The sequence below is a fragment of the Trichosurus vulpecula genome, chromosome 6 (genome assembly GCF_011100635.1).
Source record: "Trichosurus vulpecula isolate mTriVul1 chromosome 6, mTriVul1.pri, whole genome shotgun sequence".
Classification (NCBI taxonomy): domain Eukaryota; kingdom Metazoa; phylum Chordata; class Mammalia; order Diprotodontia; family Phalangeridae; genus Trichosurus; species Trichosurus vulpecula.
This window is the reverse complement of record NC_050578.1, coordinates 78,802,486-78,830,073: the sequence shown is the minus strand read 5'-3', so window position 1 is coordinate 78,830,073 and position 27,588 is coordinate 78,802,486. Positions and strand designations below refer to the sequence as shown.

Here is a 27,588-nt window from a genome sequence, read left to right as displayed (position 1 = left end):
TAAATATGATTTATTGTTGTTGTTATTGTTATAACTTCCCTGGTCCTTCCAGGCTTCAAAAGGCAAAGGGTCCAAAACATAGGAATTCTGGTTACAACAATTAAGGAAAAGAACACGGTAGAATCCATCCCAATTTCCAAGTTCCAGGTTATCTAATCCAAGGCTTCTCTGGACATAGAAGTCAACCATCATATGGGATTGCATCTTCAGATTGCAATTCCAAGTCAATGTCATGGAGTATGGCTAGTCCAACAGTTCAGACTCAGGATTTGAATGAAATGAGATACTTATAAACCAACCAACACTTTAAAAAAAAAGTTGCCTTAAGTAACAAGCTCTCTATGCCTCAGTTTCCTCAGTTGAAAAATGATGGGGTTGGACTTAATGACATCTAAGGTCCCCTCCAGTGCCAAATCTATGATCCATGAAGTTATGATCTATGGCACAGAGGCTAGAATATCACTTAATCACATGTGGATGTTGTAAGAAGGAATTGTGCTCAGACATGGGTCAAGCTGGATGACCTCTAAGGTCCTTTTGAACTCCAAGATCCTATATGGATGCTGGAAAGTTGAATTTTTAAATAAAAGTACTTATTTTCTTCCAATTTATCCTTATTCTCTTTAAAATGGAGTTGATCAGGAAAAACCTCAATTAACAAAGGATTTTTTTTGTTGATTGGGATCCCATTAAACAAGGTTTTAACCATGTAATGGTAATTTTTTCCCTCCCTATCTCTTCTTCAAATATTAAACAGCAATGACAAAAAATTCTAGCTTGTATGCCCAAAGGGCTATAAAATGTGCATACCCTTTGACCCAGCAATACCACTTCCACAGCTGTATCCCAAAGACATCATACAAGTAGGAAAAGGACCCACATGTACAATAATATTAAAGCAGCTCTTTTTTGTGGTGGCAAAGAACTGGAAATAAAGGGGATGCCCATCAACTGGAAAAAAAAAATAAATAAAAAAATAAAAAAAAAAAGTTGCCTTAATGAGAGCATGGGATGGATCTTCTTTAAGGACACAGACTTGCGTCAGGTTAACATAACCATCACCATACAGAAACTTCCAATCAACAGGATGTGTTGAGTGAGATGGGTCAGACATCCACCAAATCTGAAAGGGACCAGCTTCTTCTGCCCTGCATGACCAGGAAACTCAAGCTTTAGTCCCTTGAACTAATCAAGCCTTAGTACAGCTTCCCTGACTTTTAGGGGGAAACTAAACCACCCTACATGGCAGGGATACTGGTAGCTGTTGCTCCTACCATGTGAAGTAGTCCAGAACCTCTTTAATAAAAAAAAAAGCAAACGACTCATTCTGCAAATTAATAGCTTCGGGAAATCACTTCCTTCTCGGGTTCACAAATGGGCTTTTTCTATCACTAAAATATTCTTTGAGGATAGTAAATCAGAACCATATTTTTTTGATTGATAAAAAGAGAGTTAAGGAGAATACCACAAACGCCAATATGGTATCTTTATAAAACTTTTATTCAATTGTTCAAAATGATTTATCAACTTGTTGCCTAGCCCGGCAATTTATGTAATCGTGGAGAGGACTGGGATGGTAGATTACTATTTAGAAGCAATAAGAAAATAGGTTAGTTTTTTTTTTAACCAGTTCAAGTCTAGCAGAAATTTTAAACAGAAACTCTATAGAAGATCAAAAATATCAGTTGCATAGAAAAATATAATAGAAATCATGCTTGTATTATCCAAAATGGAAGGCATCATACAGGCTCAGTGTTTGTACCAGTTAGAATTCTATTTCTTCCCCAAACTCTTTAACAATAGTTCATTCATCTTCATCAGTTCACTTTACAGGGAGATAGCCTGGGGCATAGAAAGGTGGATGTCTATGTATTAATTAACAGTATGAATTCTTGGACAAACAGAGCCCACAGTATCCACTACCTGTCTTTTTAGGATCTTCAAATTGGGATAAATAAAATCAGGGAACATTCTGATTATCATTTGTGACTGTTTGAAAAATCTAATTCCTTTGGGCAGCAGCTGCCATTGTCCTCCTTACTAACATGGTTTTATAGGGTCCCATTTGGATATGGTATTGTGGTATAATGTGGATGTCTTCACAAAAGATTACATATATTCACTTAGGTTTTTTTTTAATTGTAGAAAATTCGGCTTTTCTTTTCACCTGTTAGAGGGAAAAAGGAGATAAACTTTAAAAAAATTAATCTTTCAAAGTATCAAGGATTCAAACCAAACCAAATTTCAAGGAACACCTGGGTCATGCAGGCCTCTCTTAATTTATAGTTATTCAAGCATACACTCTGTATCTCAATAATTAATGCCCAAAGAACCAGTAGTTTAAAATTTAGGAATAAGCCATGCTTACAAATGCAATTTGTGCTTCCCCATAAGCACAGGGCAAACCAAGTTTTTGCTGAGAGTTCTGTAAGTAGAAGAGGCACAGTTACTCAGCTACTCAGGTTACTTATGGTTACTACTAGCTCAGGCTAGAGTCACAAGACCTGGAAGGGTCTTGGGGTGGTCCCAAGAACTCAACATAAACCCTCATCCATCGTCACCACTGTTCTTACATGGATGTACAACAAACCTCGCAGATTCTGATTCTCATTTGGAAAAAGTCAACATTGCAAGCTAAGTGCCCCATCCCTGAATTCACAGTGAGTCAGTGACTGAGCAAGTTTTCTCCCAGGCCTACGATATAAGCATGAGAGCTCAGTTTCCGTGTCAATATTTAAGGTAAATAAAAGTGGTACAGTGGATAGAGAGACTAGTGTGGAGTCAGGAAGACCTGACTTCAAATCCAACCTCATTTATTAGCTGTGTGACCCTGGGCAAGTCACTTACCTTCTCTTTGTATCTCAGTTTCATCAACTATAAAATGGAGTTAAAAGCAGCAGCACCTACCTCCCAGAATTGTTATGAGGGTCAATAGTAATTGTAAATCACCCAGCACAGTGCCTAGCACATAGTAGGTACCACATAAGCAGTGTTGTTCAGTCATTTCAGTCATGTCCAACTCTTCGTGACCCCATTTGGGGTTTCCTTGGCAAAGATACTGGAGTGGTTTGACATTTACTTCTCCTATTCATTTTACAAATGAGAAACTGAGGCCAACAGGGTTGAGTGACTTGCTCATGGCTATTATTATAGTTAAAAAGTTTTCAAGGCAATTCTACAAATGTTGAGAGTCCACAATGAGCAGAGTTTTGCTAAGAAAGATGCAAAGACAACTGGTTCGCTAATCCTGCTCTCAGGGAACTTATCCTCTCGTGGGGGAATAAGATTTTCCCATCTCATGTCAAGCATGTGATGTAGGTTTCCTTTCCTTTGAAAAACAAATCTCAGGCAATGAAATAGAGGGCATTTCTCTCAGCAGTTTTTATGGTTCAATTAAATTCCCTACTGTTTTTACTTACGTCTTTCACCCCCAGTTTCTGATCTGAGTCATGTATTTGTCTGGTTCTGCAGCACTCATTACTGTTGTGTAAATTGTTAAACTGAAAGAAAAAAAGAGAGAAAGGATTGTCCACGCCTATCATCGTCCCTGATGAAGGTAAAAGCAAAATAATCAGGCAACCGTGCTCACATAAGCCTCTTTTTGGTAAGGGACCAGACAGGGCATCTATGACATGAGCACTTCAAATTCGGGGCCCAAGTCCCTAGTGGTAGAGCTAACATTAAGCACACAGGACATCTCTCTGCACCCTTTGCACACTCAATGATGCTAGAGCAGCCGACTGGCTGATTCCACCTACTTTGTGCATGTCCGTGATGCTACTATGATCCGAGCCCAGTTTCTAAGCCTGATCTAGGCTCCCAAAGAGCCCTAGGCCAGGAATAACCAACCACACATTCCAGCTTGTCCCAAGCGGGTATATACATTCCAGAGTACTGATGTCTACTGATAACGAGCAGTCTCTTAGCCAGCAACAAAAGAGTTGGGGAAATGGCGTAATTATGCAAAGTCATTCATGAATCCGTGTATTTTATAGAAGATAAATAAATATCTTCAAAGTCCTCCCATATGAACACTAACCCACTTTAACTGAAAAGACCCCTCACAGGGCACTTAGGTGGTACCGTGGATAGAGCACCTGCCCTGGAGTCAGGAGGATCTGAGCTCAAATCTGGCCTCAGACACTTACTAACTGTGTGACCCTGGGCAAGTTAACCCTGACTACCTCCACACACACACAACATAAGGACTTCTCACAGGCTTATGTCACACCCACCCACCCATACACACACACACACACACACACACACACACACACACACACACACGGACCCATCAACAAATATACATGTCTGCATACATGCCAAAGATAGGCAGTATGATCTAGTAAGAGGAAGGAACACCAAATCTGGGATGAGAAGGCCTGGGTTCAAGGACTGGTCGTGATACTAACATGCTTATCATGTAATATTATTATTGTTATCTGTATATTACTATTAGAATTACAGCTATATACAATATCATTATGGTTGTCTGTGTTTATAGCTTTTTCCCGTAAGCCTACAATAGGGTAGGGATTGTGTTGTACCCAATAATCAATCGACAAACATTTATTAAGCTCTTACTATGTACCAAGCACTGTGCTGAATACAAAGAAAGGCACCGATACAATGCCTGCCCTCAAGTAGTTGAGGGAGAGAATCTGGAACTCAAAATTTTTAAAAAATGAATGTTAAAAATTGCTTTTACATGTAATTGGGGGGAAAATAAAATGTTAAATAAAAATCAATGACATTGAAGATACTTACGGGTTCAGAACTGGAACTACTGACAAAACCTGCATTTAAAATTAAAAAAAAATCCTATTATGCAGAAATTCTTTGAAACAAAGCTGAAATACAAGTAGGATGGAAATGAGCTAAGACCTGACAGTAACTGAATATAGAGGGTGGGAAGGGAGAAGGAGGATAACTTAATTATTTTGCCTAAAGAAGTCCAGAGATTATAAAAATATTAATTATCAAGGGGGCGGAGCCAAGATGGCGGCTGGAAAGCAGGGACCAGCCTGAGCTCCCTGCCGAGCCCCTCCAAAAACCTATAAAAAACGGCTCTGAACCAATTCTAGAATGGCAGAACCCACAGAACAGCAGAGGGAAGCAGGGCTCCAGCCCAGGACAGCCTGGATGTTCTCTGGGTGAGGTCTATCCTGCACGGAGCTGGGAGCTGGGAGCTGGGAGCTGGGAACGGAGTGGAGCAGAGCCCAGCCTGAGCGGCTTGGACCAACAAGACCAGCAACCGGGCAGAGCATGCCCTAGCGCCCTGATTCAGTGAGCTGCGGCAGTTACCAGACTTCTCAACCCACAAACACCAAAGACTGCTGAGAAGGTTAGTGGGAAAAGCTGCGGGAGTGGAAGGAGTTTGCGGTTCGGCTTCCAGCCCCGGGGGCAGCGGAGGTGGGGCAGCTACAGCTGCTGCTTACTTCCGGCTCCAGGCCCACCTGGTGGGAGGAATTAAGTGGCGGATCAGAGCAGGGGTGCACAGCCTGCCGAAGATCTGAGCCCAGTTCGGGTTGGGGGTCCTTGGGGAAGGAGCAGTGCTGGTGCGGCAGAGCTGGCACCTCCCCCCCAAACGTGGAACATAGAACTCTGTAGTCTACAAGCAGTCATACCCCACTGAAAAACTCAAAGGTCAAGTTAGTTGGCTGGGATTATGGCCAGGCAGCGAAAACGCACTGAGATTCAGTCTCAGACTCTGCATTCTTTCTTTGCTGACAAAGAAGACCAAAACATACAGACAGAAGAAATTAATAAAGTCAAAGAGCCTACAACAGAAACCTCCAAGAAAAACATGAACTGGTCCCAGGCCATGGAAGAGCTCAAAAAGGATTTGGAAAAGCAAGTTAGAGAAGTAGAGGAAAAATTGGGAAGAGAAATGAGAAGGATGAGAGAAAACCATGAAAAACAAGTCAATGACTTGCTAAAGGAGACCCAAAAAAATACTGAAAAATACACTGAAGAAAACAACACCTTAAAAAACAGACTAACTCAAATGGCAAAAGAGCTCCAAAAAGACAATGAGGAGAAGAATGCCTTGAAAAGCAGAATTAGCCAAATGGAAAAGGAGGTCCAAAAGACCACTGAAGAAAATACTACTTTAAAAATTAGATTGGAGCAAGTGGAAGCTAGTGACTTTATGAGAAATCAGGATATTATAAAACAGAACCAAAGGAATGAAAAAATGGAAGACAATGTGAAATATCTCCTTGGAAAAACCAGTGACCTGGAAAATAGATCCAGGAGAGATAATTTAAAAATAATTGGACTACCTGAAAGCCATGATCAAAAAAAGAGCCTAGATATCATCTTTCAAGAAATTATCAAGGAGAACTGCCCTGATATTCTAGAGACACGGGGCAAAATAGAAATTGAAAGAATCCATCGATCGCCTCCTCAAATAGATCCAAAAAAGAAATCTCCTAGGAATGTTGTCGCCAAATTCCAGAGCTCCCAGATCAAGGAGAAAATCCTGCAAGCAGCCAGAAAGAAACAATTTGAGTATTGTGGAAACCCAATCAGAATAACCCAGGATCTGGCAGCTTCTACATTAAGAGATCGAAGGGCCTGGAATGCGATATTCCGGAGGTCAATGGAGCTAGGATTAAAACCTCGAATCACCTACCCAGCAAAACTGAGTATCATGCTCCAAGGCAAAATATGGATTTTCAATAAAATAGAGGACTTTCAAGCTTTCTCAGTGAAAAGACCAGAACTGAATAGAAAATTTGACTTTCAAACACAAGAATCAAACGGAAATTGCAAGGGACTTACTAAAGTTGAACTGTTTTGTTTACATTCCTACATGGAAAGAGGACATGGATGATTCATGAGACCTCAGTATTAGGGTAGCTCAAGGGAATATGCATATATATATATACATATATATGTTTATGTATATATGTAAGTGAATGTGTATGTATGTATATATCTATGTGTATATATATGTGTGACACAGGGTGAGTTGAAGATGAAGGGAAGATATCTAAAAGAAATAAAATGAAATTAAGGGATGAGAGAGCATCATACTGAGAGAGGGAGATAGGGAGAGATAGAATGGGGTGGATTATCTCACATAAAGGTGGCAAGAGGAAGCAGTTTTGTGGGAGAAGGGGAGAGGGCAGGTGAGGGGGGAATGAGTGAACCTTGCGCTCATCAAATTTGGCCTGAGGAGGGAATACCATACATACTCAGTTGTGTATCTTACCCCACAGGAAAGAAGAAGGAGGAAGATAAAAAAAAAAAATAAAAGGGGGGGGGGGATGATGGAGGGGAGGGCAGATGGGGGTGAAGGTAATCAAAAACAAACACTTTGGAACGGAGACAGGGTCAAGGGAGAAAATTCAATAAAGCGGGATGGGTTGGGAAGGAGCAAAATATAGTTAGTCTTTCACAACATGAGTATTGTGTAAGGGTTATACATAATGATACACATGTGGCCTAGGTTGAATTGCTCGACTTCTTAGGGAGGGTGGGTGGGAAGGGAAGAGGGGAGAGAATTTGGAACTCAAAGGTTTAAAATTAGATGTTCAAAAACAAAAAAAAAAGTTTTTGCATGCAATTAAAAAATAAGATACACAGGCAATGGGGCGTAGAAATTTATCTTGCCCTACAAGAAAGGAAGGGAAAAGGGGATGAGAGGGGAGGGGGGTGATAGAGGGGAGGGCTGACTGGGGAACAGGGCAACCAGAATATACGCCATCTTGGAGTGGGGGGGGAGGGTAGAAATGGGGAGAAAATTTGTAATTCAAACTATTGTGAAAATCAATGCTGAAAACTAAATATGTCAAATAAATAAAAATTTAAATTGAAAAAAAAATATTAATTATCAAAATATTGAAATATCACAACGTTTAAAAAATAAAAGTAAAAATATTTCAGCTAGGCAATATTCCAACACAAATAATTTCCTCATTCTCTTTCTGACAACCAAATATAATCTGCTACATTTGTTTTCAAATTTTGTCATTCTGTGGCACTATTTTGTTATATTAATAGATTTCGGAATCATTTGTACAAAAATAATTTAAAAAAACAACCTCAAGGTACCTTAAAAAGTGTATCAAAGTTGATATTTTCCTGTCCGGTTGAGTTAAGGGCCTTGATAGCCGGTGTTCTGTGGGAAGGTAATCATTGAATGTTATTGTCAATTACAAAATCCTCGAGATATGTTTGAGACACAACAAACCATCAAACTACAAAATTTATGGTGTAAAGAGATATAAACAAGAATCTAGTAAACCTGAAACAGAATGCCCACCACAATCTACCCAATTTGGGACAGATATCATTGTTAGGAAATTTTCCTGACACCAAGCCCAAATTAGCCTCTCTGCACCTGGTTTTGTTTTCTGGGTTGGGCAAGACCCATCCGATACCTCCTCCATACGTAAATTTGCTAAGCATACAAGAAGGTTCTCTTCTCTGGGCTCTATTATTCATGCCTTCAAACACGGAGTGGGCACAGATCCCTTCACCATCCCGATTACTTTCTTCTGGATACTCTTCAGCTTATCTGTGTCCTTCCTAAAATCGGGCACCTAGAGAACTGACCACAATATTTCAGAAGTAGTCTGACCTCTCATATCTCCTTATTCCTGGCACTTACTCCTCTCTAAATGCCACCCAGGATTGCATTAGCTTTTTTGGCTGCTATAACAACGTAAACTAATACTGAGTGTGCAGTCCAGTAAAATTTCTTTTCCAAACAAATCTATCTAACCATGCCTCTTCTGCCTTCTATAGCTGGGTCTTAATTAACATGAATCATGAATGAACTTATGAAGTTGATTTTTGGACCCAAATGTATGACTTTACATTGATCTCTATTCAATTTTATCTAATTAGAGTCAATTCAATTTTTTAGTGCATCAAAACTTTTTGGATCCTGACTGCAGGATATCTGACTTTGTCGGCAAGGATATCTGATATCTCTCCAAATTTGTACTATCTACAAAGTTGCTAAGCATGCCTTTATTCAAATCATTAATGAAAATGTTCAGTAATACAAGGTCAAGCTCAGTTCCCTGGAACATTCCACTGTCGATCAATCACCAAGCATTTACTATAAAGTACCTACCCTACTGTGTGTTAGGCACCATGCCCAGAACTGGTGATAATAAGTAAAAAATGATAGTCTCTGCCCTTAAGGAGAGTATATTCTATCATGGGAGCCAACTTATATGTATATAAGCATGTATGGAATAAACATGTATTAAAAACTACAAAATAAGTACAAGGTAGTTAGGGAGGGCACTAGAGATAGAATAGGAAAGACCTCTTGTGTGGGAGGTGGTCCTTTGAGCCATACCTCAAAGAAAGACAAAAATCCCATGAAATGGAAGTGAGGAGGAAAAGTATCCCAGGCATGGAGGATGACCAGTTCAAAGGCACAGAAACAAGAATGGAGTATCGTGTATGAGGAGCAGAGAGATCAGTTTGGCTTGACCACAGAGCAGCCACAAGTCTTTTGATCTATGGGATCCATGGATTGAGTTTGGTGGTGGGTGGGAGAGAAGAGTGGAGGGGTCTTTACACCTGGACCAGAAAAAAAATTATATCTTTATTTCAACATAATTGGTATCTTTGTTATTCCATATCTTTTAATTTATACATTTAACATTATTCTGAGGAGTCCATAGGTTTCACCAGAGTGCCAATGAGGTCCATGACAACATGCAAAAAAGGCTGAGCCTGAGGCAATAGCAAGCCAGTGGAGTTTATTAAGCAGGGGAATATAACAGTTGGTTTTGCCATTGAAGAGAATCCCTTCAGCAGCTGTGTGGAGGGAAGAGACGTGAAGCTGGGAGATCTCTTCAGAGGTCCCACAATAATCAAGGAAGAGATGGGGAGAGCCTGAACTAAGGTGGCAGCTGTAAGAGACGCTGTGTGGGTAGAATGGTAAAGAGTTGGCAACGGATTGGCTTTGGGAGGTAAAGGAAACAGAGAAATAGAATATAATGGCAACATGATGAACCTGGGAGGCTGGAAGGATGGTGATACTTTGACAGGAATAGGGAAAATCAACAGAAAAGATGATTTGGGGGAAAGATAATAAGACCTGTAGACCTAATTTTGAAATTGATAAGAAAGAGCTGATCTTACCTACTTTCTGAGTAGTTCTTCCACCAATAAATCTCCCTATTGCTTTTCTCAGCAAAACCAGGTGGCTAGATGTGCCTTTCGCTAAATGGCTGCTCCTGAGGCCACCAAAGACACTTTTCTATATCATTCTTTAAATAGCCGTAGCACCATCAAAAAAAAACCCCAAAACCAAATATTCCTGGGAAGACATGCTTGTTGGCTTCTATGGCTTTCCAGGCTGCTGTGTGAATGGGGAAAAACTACCTCAATCCCCAAACCTCTTCAGAAATGTACCTTCGGTCATCCCATGTAGGAGTTGGTTTCCAGTGATCATAATTTGTCTCAACTCGGAACCACCTATGAAACAATATGTTAAAAAAAAAGAACCTGAGAAAATGGTCCTTGTAGAAACACATAATTTTGATGACACAATCCAGAACCCACCAAAATTTGATATAAATGTTAAATAAAACATTTAATATTAAAATAGCAAATAGTAAAAACTTCATTGCTTATCAGGACCCTATATGAATATGATTGATTCACAGGTATCAGGTATCAGCAGGTGGAGGAAGCTCCCAATTCCACTTACTCTCCATTTGTGGGATCAAGAGGCCAAATGTCTGCAGGACCACCTCTATTTCTTGTGATGACCACCCCCTCCTTAGGGGACACACCTCCAACAATATAGTAAACATCTGCGATAATGGGTGTTTTGGCTAGTTTGATCACAGCAGCTTCAAAGTTCTCGGCTTCTTCCAGGGTCTACCCAAAAAAGATAAATGAAAACTATCAATCTTGCACATGCTGGGCTCCTACAAAAACGAGTGACAGAAATGCCTGCAAAATAGAGCAGTACTTGGTTTATTTATTGGTTATTTCAAACTTAATTATGGTCTTGCCAGACCTAATCACAGAAAAGAGGTCAAATGACAAGGTCTTATACTATAAACATGCAAATACATGAAATCATCCTTTAAGATGCACAAGCAAATTTCATGAAAGAATTCGATAGGAGGCAATAAACTGTAGGATAAAGGATGATGGACCATGCCTCCCAGGGACCTTTATAAATTGGTTCAGTGAGTCCAGAAGAGAGATTTGAAGAAGAAATCAGCTCTTGATGATATGTACAAAAGACACGTTATTCATCCTCTATTATCAAAGAGGACCAACGACATCAGGAGGGTGATATCTTGATTTGCAAGTGAATTGGATGTGAGTGAGGCAGGGCTGTGCAAAGTCATCAGCCTCATTCTCTCCTCTAGAGTCACTGGGGATCGGGGCGGGGGGAGGGGCAGCCAAGACATTGGTCAAGATGAGTGGGGATAGCTCTCAGTCTTTTTAAGCTAAGGTCTTTCCCAGATCTCAGTTTGTTTGAGGCAACACCCATTCAGTAGGTAAGAATTGAGGCAAAAGATGGCCTAGGGGGTGCAGCCAAGATGGAGGCTGGAAAGCAGGGACTTGCATGAGCTCCCTGCCAAGTCCCTCCAAAAACCTATAAAAATGGTTCTGAACAAATTCTAGAACTGCAGAACCCACAAAATAGCAGAGGGAAGCAGGGCTCCAGACCAGAACAGCCTGGATGGTCGCTGGGTGAGGTCTATCGTGCATGGAGCTGGGAGCAGAGGGGAGTGGAGACCAGTGTGGGCCGGGTGGACCAACCAGATCAGAAGCTGGGTAGAACAGGCCCTAGTGCCCTGAATCAGTGAGCTATGGCAGTTACCAGACTTCTCAACCCACAAACACCAAAGACAACAGAGAAGGTTAGTGGGAAAAGCTGCGGGGACAGAGTGAAAGGAGTTCTTGGTTCAGCCACTGCACCCGGGGCAGCAGAAGTGGTGCAGCTACAGAACTACAGCTGCAGTTGCTTCTGGCCCCAGGCCCACCTGGTGGGAGGAATTAAGTGGTGGATCTGAGCAGGAGTGCAGAATCTGCTTAAGATCTGAGTCAGGTCCAGGTTGGCGGTTCTTGGGGAAGGAGGAGTGCTGGTGTGGCAGAGCTGGCTATATAGAAATAGCTCTGAAAACAACAGCACAGCCCCTCAAGCTTGAAACAAAGTACTCTGTACTCTACAAGCAGTCATACCCTGATGAAAAACTCAAGGATCAAGTAAGTTCAGTCTCAGACTTTGGAATCTTTTTTTTGGTGACAAAGAAGACCAAAACATACAGCCAGACAAAGTCAACGAAGTCAAAGAGCCTACATCAAAAGCCTCAAAGAAAAACATGAATTGGTCTCAGGCCATGGAAGATCTCAAAAAGGATTTGGAAAAGCAAGTTACGGAAATAGAGGAAAAATTTGGAAGAGAAATGAGAAGGATGTGAGAAAACCATGAAAAACAAGTCAATGACTTGCTAAAGGAGACCCAAAAAAATACTGAAGAAAACAACACCTTAAAAAATAGACTAACTCAAATGGCAAAAGAGCTCCAAAAAGACAATGAGGAGAAGAATGCCTTGAAAGGCAGAATTAGCCAAATGGAAAAGGAGGTCCAAAACACCACTGAAGAAAATACTACCTTAAAAATTAGATTGGAGCAAGTGGAAGCTAGTGATTTTATGAGAAATCAAGATATTATAAAACAGAACCAAAGGAATGAAAAAGTGGAAGACAATGTGAAATATCTCATTGGCAAAACCACTGACCTAGAAAATAGATTCAGGAGAGATAATTTAAAAATTATTGGACTACCTATTGGACTTTTTAAAAAAAAAATTATTGGACTACCTGAAAGCCATGATCAAAAAAAGAGCCTAGATATCATCTTTTAAGAAATCATCAAGGAGAACTGCCCTGATATTCTAGAGCCAGAGAGTAAAACAGAAATGGAAAGAATCCACCAATCGTCTCCTCAAATAGATCCCAAAAAGAAAACTCCTAGGAATATTGTTGCCAAATTCCAGAGCTCCCAAATCAAGAAGAAAATACTGCAAGCAGCCAGAAACAATTTGAGTATTGTGGAAACACAATCAGAATAAGACAAGATCTAGCAGCTTCTACATTAAGGGACCAAAAGGCTTGGAATATAATATTCCAGAGGTCAATGGAGCTAGGATTAAAACCAAGAATCATCTACCCAGCAAAACTGAGTATCATGCTCCAAGGCAAAATATGGATTTTCAATAAAATAGAGGACTTTCAAGCTTTCTCAGTGAAAAGACCAGAGCTGAATAGAAAATTTGACTTTCAAACACAAGAATCAAGAGAAGCATGAAAAAGTAAACAAGAAAAAGAAATCACAAGGGACTTACTAAAGTTGAACTGTTTTGTTTACATTTCTACATGGAAAGATGATGTGTATGATTCATGAGATCTCAGTATTAGGGTAGCTAAAGGGAATATGCATATATACATATATATGTGTGTGTGTGTGTGTGTGTGTGTGTGTGTGTATGTATATGTATATATATAGACAGAGGGCACAGGGTGAGTTGAATATGAAGGGATGGTACCTAAAAAATAAAATCAAATTAAGGGATGAGAGAAGAATATATTGAGAAAGGGAGAGAGAGAATGGGGTAAATTATCTCGCATAAAAGTGTGAAGAAAAAGCAGTTTTGTAGGAAGGGAAGAGGGGGCAGGTGAGGGGGAATGAGTGAATCTTGCTCTCATCAGATTTGACCTGAGGAGGGAATAACATACACACTCAATTGGGTATTTTAGGAGGAGGAAGAAGATAAAAAAGGGGGGATGATAGAATGGAGGGCAGATGTGGGAGGAGGTAATCGAAAACAAACACTTTCAAAAAGGGACAGGGTCAAGGGAGAAAATTCAATAAAGGGGGATAGGTTAGGAAGGAGCAAAATATAGTTAGTCTTTCACAACATGAGTATTGTGGAAGGGTTTTACATAATGATACGCATGTGGCCTATATTGAATTGCTTGCCTTCTTAGGGAGGGTGGGTGGGGAGGGAAGAGGGGAGAGAATTTGGAACTCAAAGTTTTAAAAACAGATGTTCAAAAACAACAACAAAAAAAGTTTTTGCATGCAACTAGGAAATAAGATACACAGGCAATGGGGCATAGAGATTTATCTTGTCCTACAAGAAAGGAAGGGAAAAGGGGATGGGAGGGGAATGGGGCGACAGAAGGGAGGGCTGACTGGGGAACAGGGCAGCCAGAATATATGCCATCTTGGAGTGGGCGGGAGGGTAGAAATGGGGAGAAAATTCGTAATTCAAACTCTTGTGAAAATCAATGCTGAAAACTAAATATATTAAATAAATAAATCAAAAAATAGGGGGTCTATAAAAAGCAAGGAAAAGACAGAGAAAGGACTGCCTCAAAGGAGAGGTGGGTTCCCTTAAAAAGACTTGAGGTCCTTAAGCCAAGGCTTGTTCATTTGTTCTATATGTTTGGGAGGAGTTTTGTTTTTTCAGAAGTGGATTGACATGGATAGTCAATTTGTGTTATGTAAAATCTATGTCTTGCTACACACACACACACACACACACACACACACACACACACACACAAGTTCCAGAGCCAGAGTTCATGGAGACCACAGGAGTCCATTTGTTTTATACACACATACACACACATTAGTGATATGAATATATGTGTACTTTACCAAATTGATATTAATAAAATATGGGCTTATTAAAAAAAAATAAAAAGATGGCCTAGTTTGCCTACACAAAAGAATCAATTTGGGAGGGGGAAGACCCTCAGAATGTCTGGCCAGAACAGAAACAATTGCCATTTATACTCACCCTGAGCCATCAAAACCCAAACAACAAAAAAGTTCTGTAATACTTTGTTACTGGTCTACTACTGGCCTACTATAATCAGGGTCTTGCTGAAAACACCAACCCCAATGTTTTCAAGGACTTTGCAAATACCAAAGTAACTGCTTAGGTGCTTGTATAATGTAGCTTCCCTATCTTAGAAACATGTGTATGAAGTATGGAACATCAGAACATGAATCATAGTACAGAAAACAGTTAACATGGACAGGCTCAACAGAAAACATACTTACACTCCTGACAAGCCAGCTCACAGGACAATTTTTTCTGAGAAGACCCGCCACTGCATTCTCCCACCAGAAACCTTTATCTAAAAAATTGGGGAAAGAATATTAGGGCAGGAGCAAAGTTTATTGATCACTACATAACAAAATTGATAAAAATAATAATTGACAATTCCCTACATGCTGCTTCAAATCTACTTAGTTTCCATTTTATTTCCTGAATACACAGCCCGGAGACTCGGAAGGAGTGTGGTTAGAGAAGGATGAGTGCCAGTAGACCAAATATTGGGTAACATTCGGTTGCTGGGAGTTAGATCTGTGTGTTCCAGTAACCAGAGTGCAACAGTCTCTCTATACACATAAGTCTACCAGACAAGTACAATCAACCTCTTCATAAGCATACCCTGCCCCAGATTGTAGTAGTTCATGCAAGTTTTATAATAGACCCCTTATTTACCAGGGTTGTTGTTTTTGTAGGCAGGAAGGGGGTAGATACTGGCCCCGTAATTTCATATGCATAGGGAATTCCATTGAGGAAACTTCTACCAACAGGTCAGCAGCTGCTCTGCAACTTCAAGAGTTCCTTAGGATGCATCAGAGATTAAGTGACATATCCAGGGTCACACAGCCAGTATGTCATAGGTGGTACTTGAACTCAAATCTTCCTGACTCAGAGGGCAGTTTTATTTTATTTACCTACCATACTTTTTTAATTTCCCTGGACAGAAAGGTAGAGAGTTATTTCTAAGAATAAGTATAAGGATAACCACAGAGAAAATTCGAAGTCAGAGGATCTGAGTTGAAATCCCAGTCCTGCTACTTACTACCTGTGTGACCCTGAGCAAATCATCTTACTTATCTGGGCCTCATCTGTAAAATGAGGGAGTTGAAGTAAACAGCTTCAAAGGTCCCTTCCAGCTCACAATCTGTAATGTTATGAAAAATGATTCAAAAATGCTTGGACTAAAGAACAGAACTTAGTTTATGAGTTTTAACTAAAAAGAAATTATTAATTAAAAAAAACACAAATGATAAGAATTTGGGGAGATACCACACCATCTTAGGGTTCACAGTAGATAAGGAGAAGAATTCTAGGCATAGTCTGACATGCAGATGCATCCCAGTATGGAAAGGATTCAATTTTGAGAAGTTCAACAGAAGGTCAGTATGATCAATCCCATGACCTGAAACTCCAGAAGCATGAGAGGTTTTCACACTTACCAACCAGAAGTTCTCATGTTACCGACAGTTGCCATTAATTCCAACGTGGAAAAAAAAAGCCAGGCTATCTTTAAGAGCTAACTGTCCTGTGTAGTGAGTGCATTGGTAAAATAAGAATGGAAAAGAATACATGTAAGAGACGGAAAGGGAAGGTAAAGGAGGGGAAAGAGAAAAAGAGGGTATGAGAAGTCTAGGGAAGGCCTTTTGTGAGTAGATAATGCTAAAGACCAAAGAGTGGGCTTTGTCTTTAAAGTTCTGCTGTGGGCAAAATTAAGGGCACAACTTGTATGGAGAAATGAGAGAAACGCCCCAGAAAGGATGGAATCATTGAACTATTCTGCTTCTGTTTCCTTTATCAAGGAGAATAATTTTCAGACTGGGACAAGGATTAAGAAGGAATTGAAACCCAAAATAAGTAAGTAGAAGTTCTAAGAAGACATAGCTTCCCTGAATAAATTTGAGTCACTCAACCTGGACGAACTACATCCCAGGGCCTATCGGGCAAAGGGCACATGGCAGTGTTCGTGAGATGGCTTGACAATGTTGCCAAGAGGGAAGCAGACTAAGATAAGATCTTCTCCCCCTTCAGGGGAAGTCTGAGGGTAAGCTCAAGGAGTCTAGATATGCTCAACAGATGGAGACAGAGAGACAGAGACAGGCAGTCAGAGACAGAGAAACAGAGAGACAGAGACAAGAAAGAGACAGAGAGACAGAGACTGAAGCAGAGAGAGAAAAAGAGGAAGAGAGAGAGAAAGAGAAACAGAGACAGAGAGAGAAACAGAGACAGGGAGACAGAGACAGAGACAGAAAGAGACAGAGACTGGGACAGAGAGAGAAAGAGAAATAGAGACAGAGAGACAGAGAGAAGGACAGAGAGAAAGAGACAGAGAGGGATAGAAAGACAGAGATAGAGACAGACAGAGACAGAGAAATAGAGACAGGGAAGGAGAGAGAGAAAGAGAGAGAGAGAGAGGGAGAGAACAATAGCAAGATCTGTCTCTCCTTTCAACATCTGAGTACGCAGCTTTTCCCAGCTCAGTGGTGGATCCTCTTTGGCACCTCACCCCTTTCACCCCTACCGTCAACAGGACCAAGATACCAACTAGGGCTACATCATCCCAAAGCAAAAGGCCATGGGGAACAACAAGGGTTAAATCCTTCAGCACTGAGCCAGGGCAAAGGTATCCCCAGAATTGGCCAGGTGATCCCAGCTCAGCACCATGGATGACCCCCATAGGGCTATCCCTACACAGGCTCCAATCCAACCACCCGCTACAAAGAAATATGTAAAAATAAAGAACTAACTAGACTAGAAACTCTGGTTTCACTTCTGTCAAGAGTTGCATAAACAATGCAATCTTGGCCAAAAGACAAAAAAAAAATTCTTACATCCTTCCCCAACAAAACTGGACTGGAAGTCAAACCTAACTTTAAGGTCAAGCCTTTCTAAAATCCACTGTCCTTAGGGAACAGACTTATCTTCCTAAGGCATTTGAGTAGAATGTGTAATAAGATGGTGGGCCAGTCTGGGAATTCCCAGTAACAAGAAGGCCTTCTACAATACAGATCAGCAATTATCACTCAGCATATAAAATTAGAACAACTTCTAAACCTAGTGTCTATGGGTCTTTTTAAAAAATTTATAACTATTTCAATGTAACTGGTTTCCTTTGTAATGCTATTTGTTTTATGTACTTAGAAACATTATTTTGAGGAAAGCTTCACCAAATGCCAAAGACACAGAAAAGGCTAAGGAACTTATATTAGGAAGTTGTCTGGGGTACTAAAAGACAGGTTAAGTGACCTATCCAAGGTCACTCAGCCAGGCTTCCTGACCCTGAGGTCAGCTCTCTACCCATCATGCTTTGCTGCCTTTAGCTTTGTGTCTATAACACATGGTATTCCCAGGCAGTCTCCCATTCCAACATTCACCAGGCCTGGCCATGCTTAACTTCTGCATTGACTCTGTTTAGGGTGCTAAAGCTGTAGGCAGAATGGTCAATAAGCCGATTAAAATGCATGAAGGTTCATATGCTTACCTCGTTCATCACCAGAAATTGTAAACTTTTTTGGACTTTGTCCAGTCCATAAACCTACATAACCAACGAATGTAGTCCCTGTGTACGCAATCTGAAATGGGAGGAAACAAGATTATTCTACAAGTCTCACCTCAAATACTGTAGTATAGATTTCCTATGTGCTTCTCTCTTCTCTCCTACTTAATACTCTTGTGAAATTCAGTAAAAAGAACATACTTCTACAATTAAGGAGAGATGCTAGCTGTCACCATTTACAAACTTCCTGATTTGTTTATAAGACAAAAATTAATCAACTAAATTTAAACAATGCTGTAAATTCGAAGGAGTGGGGAGCGACATGGTTTCTTATTCATTCTTTTCTTATTTTACTCTTATTCACCTGCTAAAAAGATACCAAAGTGGTACCAGTTTGAGATGGTAAATGATGTCCTCTCACCTTAACCCCAAATCAAATAATTATATGATTTTAGATCACAAGGGGACCTTAGAAATCATACAATAAAACCTTTCAGAGATAAGGAAATGGAGATCTAGAGGAAGGAAAATGACCAAGGTCATCAAGGTAGTAAATGGGAGACCTGGGATTCAAACCCAGGTCTTCTGACTCCAAATTCCATTACCCCAAGCACATCTTTTCAGAGAATAGCACCCATAAATGTCTTAAATTTATTTTAACTCAGCTTCCTCAACAATAATTTAGGAATAATATCAGCAGCTGTTACTCCCTCACACTCTTACTGTAAGGAGCAAATGAGGAATCATAAAAAGAGTTCCTTTGTGGTATAAAATGAACCCACTTCACTATTGTCAAACCTGAAAGTTTGGTTGAAGGAGGCAAACAAGCTAGGTGATAGAAAAATCCATGTTGTTTATTATTTTCTCTTAAAGCATAGCTAAGCTAGCTTACTTGTACGTACAAGGAGTCAGAGCACAAGCTCTGGCTGCCTGAACAAAGGAATGAGAAAACTTACACACATTATTTTAGCAGACCCAGCAAGCCTGTGTTACCTTACTTTTATGGACCCCATGTATGTTTAACCATGATACAAGAAGAGGATTTTCCTTAATGGAATAGGTTTGTAAAGACAAGAGTGTTGACAAAGGGCAGTTAAAGTATATATCCATAGAATATTAAGTGAGGTGGTCTTCTTAATGGCTAACAGGGGTAAGAATTTCCTTAGGTCAGTCTGATCTGGCCTTGTCAACAGAGGTAGGGGTATTTCCTGAGCAAACTCTAGAGAACAAAGAAGCCCAGGTCCTGGATCTTCTTCCAGTTACTCATTAATTCAGGCTCTGGGTCTGGTTGAAATTAAAAATGATATAAAATGGTATAAAATGTTCCATACTGTCAACCCAGAAAACAGGAAATTGATTAATTTAGTAGATTAAGTGAGAAGTCAAGAAGCCGGGATTCTACTAATGGAGTTTCCCTGACTCCCTGAATGCTTAGACAAGAGTTCTACCTTCCTATTCCCAACAATAAAACGGGGATAATCTAACATTACCCTAACAATGATTATTTCTCTCTTATATTCATAACCAATTGTTGAAGTAGGATTAAGATTTTCTCTTCCTATTTCCTCATTCAGAAATCAGTCCATGCTGGTTTATTCGGCCTGTCTCTGAAGGACATTGCCAATAGATGCAACTAGGAGACCTTACAAATAGAATCCACTCTAGGGGAGATTTTACCCTTAGGGAACAAGCACCTCTCCTTGGAACCTTCCATTAGATTTAAGACAAGGCAGCTTAAGAAGGGGAAAACCAGCCAGAGTGGTGTCAGTAAAGATGAATTCTTTTGTCCAGATTTCTGGAGGCGGCTTTGTCTCATGATTAGGTCACATTCTTTGCAGGAGGTGCTGAACACTTTTTGCCCACTTCCTCATTAATAGGTCCACCCCCTCATTGATTGTTAACCAATTGGAGTTGATTTCCCCCTTTTCCAAGGCTTTTTTTAAGCATTCGGTGTTTTCCAAAGGGCATCTTTGGTTTACAAGAGAAAGTCATTGACATCAATCTGTTCATTATTTGCTAGCTACAATTAATAAATTGATTATTAATTACCCAGAAATTACGTCTCTCAGACTTTACATTTGTCACACTTCTCCAGTTCATTTTACAGATAAGGAAACTGAGGCAAACAGGATCAAGTGACTTGCCCAGGATCACATAGCTAGTAAGTGTCTGAGGCCAGATTTGAACTCAGGAAGATGAGTCTTCCTGACTCCAGGCTTGGCACTCTACCAAGTAGCTGTTTTTATTTCCCTTATTACATATAGTTTGGGGTTTTGTTGGGTTTTATTTTTTTGCATATTCTCTGTTAGAATGCAGGTTTATTGCCAGGAAAAATCATTTCATTCTTTGTAATTGTGTCCCCAGAGCCAAGCAGGTTCCCAGCACACAGTAGGCATTTAATAAAAGTTTGTTGATTGATTTTGCTCTGCTCCCCAACACCAAGTATGTTACTCATATTTAATAAAAGTTATTTTGCAAAAGTACTTAATCTTTTAACATGAGAAGATTGAAAGACAGATGTCTTTTTTTTCTATTGAATTTTTTTTTAATCAATAAGAGACTGGTAAGCAGGGCTACTAGTCAATTAGGCTCGCAAAAAAAAAAACTGATTACTTTTAACCAATTGATCTGAATGAGAAGAGAGAGTTCACTGGGGTTTGAAATTAAAAGCAGATCTTCTATTTTACAAGAAGACTCTTAATATGTCCTCTAGCTCACTAACTTCTATGTTTTATACTGAAAGCACATTTGGATATTGTTCCTCTCACTGAGGGTAGTATCAATTCATGCCAGACTCCCACTGTACCTGCCCATTCTTTATATACTGCACGTTGATCGTCAACTTTTTCAAAAATTTTCCAAACACATAATCCAAGTTCCGACCGTGGTAAATGTTGCCATTGACATCTTGGGCAATGATGCTGGTGCAGAATCTGAGAAGAAAAGGGAGAGGGATGGGAGAGGGGAACCACACCAACATGAGAAAACGAGAAAGGAAAAAAATACGTCTTCGGTTTTTTAAAAGTTGTTTTTCATAAGCACACAACCTCCTGCTTCTTCAGAACTAAAAAATGTCTGATTTTATGCCTGCCAACAAATCTATATTTACAACTAACTGTTTGGTCTTTTGGAAAGTATAATTGTCTGAGTATTTTGACTCACTCATTTGTCATCATTTGAACTCAGCGAGAGTCCCGCTCAGATATGTCATGGAGATGGGGAGGTTAACCCTGATTCTCAAAGATAGTTCCAATACATATATAACCTATATCAAATTGCTTATTGTCTCAAGGTGGGAGCCAGGGGGGGTTAGAAAGGGAGAAAAAAAATTTGGAACTCAAATTTAAAAAAAAAATGTTAAAATTTGCCTTTACATGTAACTGAGGAAAAAAATAATATATCATTTAAAAAAAATACTTCCAATGGTGCACATGGTCTCATAGTTCCTACCAATCGAAATTTGCCTGATTGCAGTGACTAAGTGTTTCTATATGAGCAGTCATCCCAGCTAACCTGAAAAGGTCTGTCATAAGCCAGCTGGCCACAGGAAAATGAATTTTTGTTTTGGGGGTTTATTCCTGAATAAACAGCAATTCCTGAAGACTAAAGAAAAAAAATGGTCAACGAAGATTTTTTTATTTTAAATAGACAGAAAAGAAAGGGAATTCAAAGAGAGAAATAGACCAGAAGCACATCTTGCATTGTACTTACATTTCTTATTTACTTCTTAGAAGCAAGTTGTACTTAATAGAGATTCCTAGTTTCATATTCAATCCTTTTTCTATTCTTTGTATATGGAAATGTTTACACTATTGTTTGTCAAGTTCAATACAGCCAAAAAAAATTGAAAAAATCCTACACATTCCTCTTCCCTATTCTTTTTATCTTGAAGTGTTTGTGTTTGTTGATGGTTGCAATAATTTTTTTTAAAAGAACTGAGTGACACTGTAGTAAAAAAAAAAATTAATTGCACCCAAATATCTTGTTCAATGCAAGTGCTGGCCAGAAAAGTCCCAATCTGTGTAGCACTGCCCTTCACCTCTTGGCCATTGGCTGCATCCTCAGGGTTAAGGAGATAACTGAGCCCAGGAGCGCAATGTAGCCATGATTGCTCATGGGTATCTAGATACTCTTAACTTCTCTATCTCTTCACAGAAAGAGGAAAAGGACTCCAAAGCACAAAATGTTAATAGCAGCTCTTTCTGTGGTAGCAAAGAGACTAAGACAGGATTGCCTATCATTTGGAAAATGGCTGAACACATTATGGCATATGAATGTAATGGAATACCAATGACGAAAAGGATGGATTCAAAGAAACATGGGGAGACTTTTAGGAACTGATACAGAGTGAAGTGACTAGAATGAGAACAATTTATACTATAATAATAATACTGTAAAAATGATCAACTCTGAAAGAGTTAAGAACTCTGATCAGTTCAGCGGCCCTACGATTCCACAGAACTTATGACAAAGCTTCCTACCTGCTTCCTGACAGGGAAACGATGGACTTAAGGTGCAGAAGGAAGCCCGTAATTTTGGACAAGGCCTATGTGGGACTTCTGTTTTGCTTGACTATGCATATTTGTGACAAGGGTTTTGTTTCTCTTTCTTTTCCAACATGGAAGGAAGAGGCGGGAGAAAATAAATGCTTGTTCATAAAAAAAATATATCATTTAAAATTTTTTCTCTGGGCATCATTTAATAATTAATGCCAGCAATGCCACTGTGAGTATGCTCCATCGTATATTCTTATCCAAGCATAGGAAGCCACTGAACATAGGCCCCAGACAAATTCATACAACTGGCCCAGCCAACATGACGTACACACGTGGCAGATGGCACACAAACCAAACAGACATCATCCCGTCGATCTGGAAGATGTAGATTCTGTTCTCTAGCACCCAGACTTGTTATGGGGAATATACAATAAAAAAAAGGGGCAGACACATTTCCCTGGATCCATTTCATAGAAAAGGTCAATAAATACTCAGTAAACCCAAAAAATTCCCTCAAAAATTCCTAAATCATTCCCCCCAAACCCTTTTGAATTCCAAGACCCCAGTGAAGGTACTTCTTTAATTTCTGACTTGTTACAGTACAAATAAAGCAAGAATTTGCTTTTTTGCCAAGTTTATATGATTTTCATATACTACGTGTGTTTAATTTATAAATTCAATTATAGTACAAATATAAATATAGGAATAAGAATCTAAATTGCCTTTTTTTTGAGGCAATCACACAGCATCACACAGTTAGTAAGCATGTGAGGCTGGTGGTTGTCCTGACTCTGGCTAGGGCCAGTGTTCTATCCACTTTGCCACCTAGCATCCCCTTTTAAATTATTTTAAGGACCTACTCAAAATCCATTCCTTCATTCAGCCTTCCCTGCCTCCCTCCTGCCTGCGCGCCCCCACTGGCAATAACATCCCTCCTTGGGCCTCACATAGCATTTTGTTTGATACCTCTCTAAGGCACTTATGTATTTTTGAATATTTTGGCTATCTGTCTATGTGCTTTGTGTAGAGACATATCTTATCCAGAGCTAGGTGTCACAGTGGATAAAGCATTGGGCCTAAAGTTGTTATTCCGTCATTTTTCAGTTGTGTCTGACTCTCCATGACCCCATTTGGAGTTTTCTTGGCAAAGACACCGGATGGTTTGCCATTTCCTTCTCCAGCTCATTTTATAGATGAGGGACTGAGGCAAACAGGGTTAAACAACTTGCTCAGGGTCACACAGCTAAGAAGTGTCTGAGACCATACTCGAACTCAAGAAGATGAGTCTACCAGCCTCCGCTCTATCCACTGTACCACCTAGCTGCCTCTGGAGTTAGGAAGACTTGAGTTCAAATCTAGCCTCAGGCACTACCTGTGTGACCCTGGGTAAGTCACTTACCCCTCTGGTGGTCTCAGTTTCCTTAACAGTAAAAGGGAGATAACAATACCGCTTATCTCCAGGGTTGCTGTGAGAATCAAATGAGATAATATTTATAAAGCACTTAGCCCAGTGTGTGTCACATAGTAGGCTCTCTGTAAAAGCATATTCCCTTCTTTTGTGTGCCCCGGTACCTTGCTTTGCACACAGTCCTTTAATATTTGTTTGTTGAACTGAAATACAGTCTGAGCACTTAGCAGCTATTCCTGATCAGGAATCTAACCTCTTACTATAACGTTATCAATATTTCCCTCTGTTCCTCAGTCTCCTTGCGCAGAAGCAGCTGTGCTATAGAGTCGGGAAAGTCCTAGGTTCACATTCCACCTTGGATACTTATTAGCTGTGTGATGGTGGGCAGGCCATTCACTCCCTCCAAACCTCATTCTCCTTATCTATAAAATGATGATAATACCCATAGTGCCTTCCTCAAAGGATCGTCATGGGCACCAAATTTGGATAATGTATGTCGAATACTGTGCAAATTCTAACCACTCTAAAAATATCAGTTATTACCAGAAAAAAGAAGATTGTAATACTCAAGACTGTTGTGATTATCCAGTAAAATAATATATATGAAGCTGTGCAAACCACAAAGTGCCGTATAAACTGCTGCTACTATGACGTTTTAAATTTTATTAATTACATTAATATTATTTAATAATAATTAATTATATCTTTGGAATATTATGAGCAGGCAGCATGGCCAGGCAGAGAGGGTATTGGGAATGCCCCAATCCAGAGGTCCAACAATGAAGCCTGATACCCACCTGCTATCAGAAAGGGATAGACTCAGAGGGAAAAACATGATAGAGTTTTTGGACATAGCCAATGAGGGAATTAATTTTGTCTGACTGAATATTTGTTACACAGGTTTTGTTTTTCTTTTTTTTTCCAATGGTGTGCCTATTATGTTGTGTTAAGAAGCACTTTACAAATAGTACCTTATTTGATCCTTACAACTAGGCACTATTAACGGTTGAGAAAGCTAAGGCAGAGAGGAAGAACGGATGTAGTCTGAATGCAGATAGACGATACTTTTTCTTTATTTTTCTTGGCATTTTTGGTCTGTATTTTCTTTCACAACATGACTAACATGGAAATATGTTTTGCATGACTACACACATATAACCCATATCAAATTGCTGGTCTTCTCAATGTGGGGCGGGGAGGGAGAGAATTTGGAACTCAAAAAAATTTTTTAAATGAATGTTAAAAATTATTTTTATGTGTAATGGAGGGGGAATAAAATATTAAATAAAAAAGAAAGAAAACTGAGGTAGGTAGAGGTCAAATTTGAACTCAGGTCTTTCTGACTCCAGGCCCAGCATCCTATCCACGGTACCACCTAGGGAAGTGAAAATAAGTCAGAGATTGCACAGGGGGTGGGAGTGGGGAGGTTTGAAACCATTAGTATTTGAAATGAGAAACAAGAAAGATTTCTGATTTGGTTTTCTCTCTAACAGCTCAAGTGGCTTCAAACTGCAAACACCTCGTGTCTGGTCCTTGTCAATTTCTGAGGGCTAGGATTGGAAGAGATACTCACGCACTGAACTCATAGGAAAGATTGATGAGGATACAGTCTCCCACACTTAGGCCCAGTATGTCACACATTCCCCTGATCTCGCCTTCAAAGGGCTGAGGCAGGAACTTGTCCATCTCCAAGGCCACTGGCCTGAGTACATCATGAACCCAGCTAGGGACCGTTTCTCTGAAAAAGACACAGGAGCAATGTTCACTGACTTTTCTGGAAAGGATGGATGGAGTACCCAGGTGTTACAGCTTTCTGAAGACTTCTGTTTCTTACTGTGTGACATTGGGAAAAGTACTCGTGACCCACGATTTCCTTAGCTGTAAAATGACTAGATGATCTAGAAAGAACATTTGATGCGGTAGGAAGGACACTGGATTTGGAGCCCGGGATTTAGGACTGGATTCCAGTGTTAGCTCTCCTCAGGCTAGTTGCGTTTCCTCATTTGTAAAATGAAGGTGTTGGACTAGACCGGGGTGGGGAACTTGTGGCCTCCACCCACGCCACATATGGCCCTCAAGGTCAGCCCTTTGATTGAATCTAAACTCCACAGAACAAATCTCCTTAACAAAAAGATTTGTTCAATGAAACTTGGACTCAGTCAAAAGGCTGCACCCAAGGACCTAGAAGTGTGGCCTCAAGGCTGTAGGTTCCCCACCCTTGGACTAGGTCACTTCTAAGGTCCTTTTGAGCTCCACACCCCAGGATCTGTACAATCCTGCCTTCTCCTCTTATGGGACTGGAGTACCATTCTCTGGAGGATGGATGGATGGCAGGCACAGGTCAAGAGAAGCTTCTCCCTTTAACCTGTCACCACTTGTCCTTCATATTAATTAGCAATTCTTCTAGTGTCATTCCCACCCACCCCCCTTTTTTTATAGGGCTACACCAAATTGGGGAAGAGTACAGAAGAAAACAATGCCACAGTTTGAAGTGGTCCATAAAATTTTAGAGTTATGTAGCTCACAGGAGAAGATTGAGAGCTAGAAGTCACCTAACCAAGTCCCCTCATTTTACGGAGGAGGGGGCTGAGGCCCAGAGTGGTTGGGCCAGTTATCTAAGGAAACACAGCCAGCCAGCAGAAACCAGATGCCAGCAGCAGAAACCAGATGTTCTGATTACAATCATTTTCCAATTACTTTGCATTGCGTAGCTGGCAGAGCCGGAGTTCCCGTGCCAGGCCTAGCCCCCGGTCAGCCCCGGGAGCCCACCAGCCCGGCAGCCCGCCCCGCACTGCCCCCGGGCTCGCCGCTCACTGACCCGATGATGGTGGCCAAGGCTGTCCGCAGAAAGTCGGGGTCGAAGTGCTGCAGCACCGGCAGCCAGCGCCTGGTGGCCGCCTCGTCCAGACTCACGTTAAAGCGAGGAGGAGCTATCCCCGCCGCGGAACTGACGGAGCTGGCCGGCCTTCCCGCCTGCAGCAGCAGCAGCAGCAGCCCTAGAAGGAGAGGGAGCCCCCAGCTCGCCCTCCAGCCTGCGCGCGCCCCAGCCGGGGCGCCCCACACGGCGGCCCCGCTCATGACCAAGGGAGTCTGGCTCAGCCGCAGGCACTGGGGCGGCTAGGCAGCAGGGAAGGAGCCGGGCGGGCGCCGGGAGGAGGAGCGGCATTGGGGGTGGAGTCCTGGGGTCTCGGGGGAAGAAGGGGGTGGGGTGTCGCTGGACCGATAGCAACCGAGCAGCTACGGGAGGAGCGGAGGGTGCGAGCTCCAGAAGTACCCATCCCTTACTTAATCTGATAACGAAGATTCACGTAGAGACTGGAAGAAAAGGGAAGGAAAATTACT

General features: G+C 40.7%; 1 protein-coding gene across 1 annotated transcript; it reads right to left on the bottom strand.

Annotated features, from left to right (window-relative positions):
• Positions 1–1,479: 1,479 nt before the first annotated feature.
• Positions 1,480–27,384, bottom strand: NAAA (N-acylethanolamine acid amidase). The gene is made up of 11 exons (XM_036765631.1): positions 27,065–27,384; positions 25,820–25,984; positions 21,149–21,275; positions 18,328–18,418; positions 15,077–15,153; positions 10,688–10,860; positions 10,390–10,452; positions 8,062–8,128; positions 4,768–4,796; positions 3,420–3,500; positions 1,480–2,167 (listed from the first exon to the last, which is right to left on the bottom strand). The coding sequence occupies exons 1-10, from the start codon at positions 27,322–27,324 to the stop codon at positions 3,425–3,427; spliced, it is 1,128 nt and encodes a 375-aa protein (XP_036621526.1). The 5' UTR covers positions 27,325–27,384; the 3' UTR covers positions 1,480–2,167; positions 3,420–3,424.
• Between the last annotated feature and the right edge of the window lie 204 nt (positions 27,385–27,588).

What these genes read in the sequence shown, in the direction of transcription:
- NAAA (XM_036765631.1), bottom strand. Translation starts at nt 27,324, where the DNA reads ATGAGCGGGGCCGCCGTGTGGGGCGCCCCGGCTGGGGCGCGCGCAGGC. An exon ending in AATTTCTGGTGATGAACGAG is followed by an intron (nt 15,154 to 18,327) that starts GTAAGCATATGA and finishes CCAATTTTTTAG; the next exon opens with ATAAAGGTTTCTGGTGGGAG. An exon ending in ACTTTGATACACTTTTTAAG is followed by an intron (nt 4,797 to 8,061) that starts GTACCTTGAGGT and finishes TTTTAAATGCAG; the next exon opens with GTTTTGTCAGTAGTTCCAGT.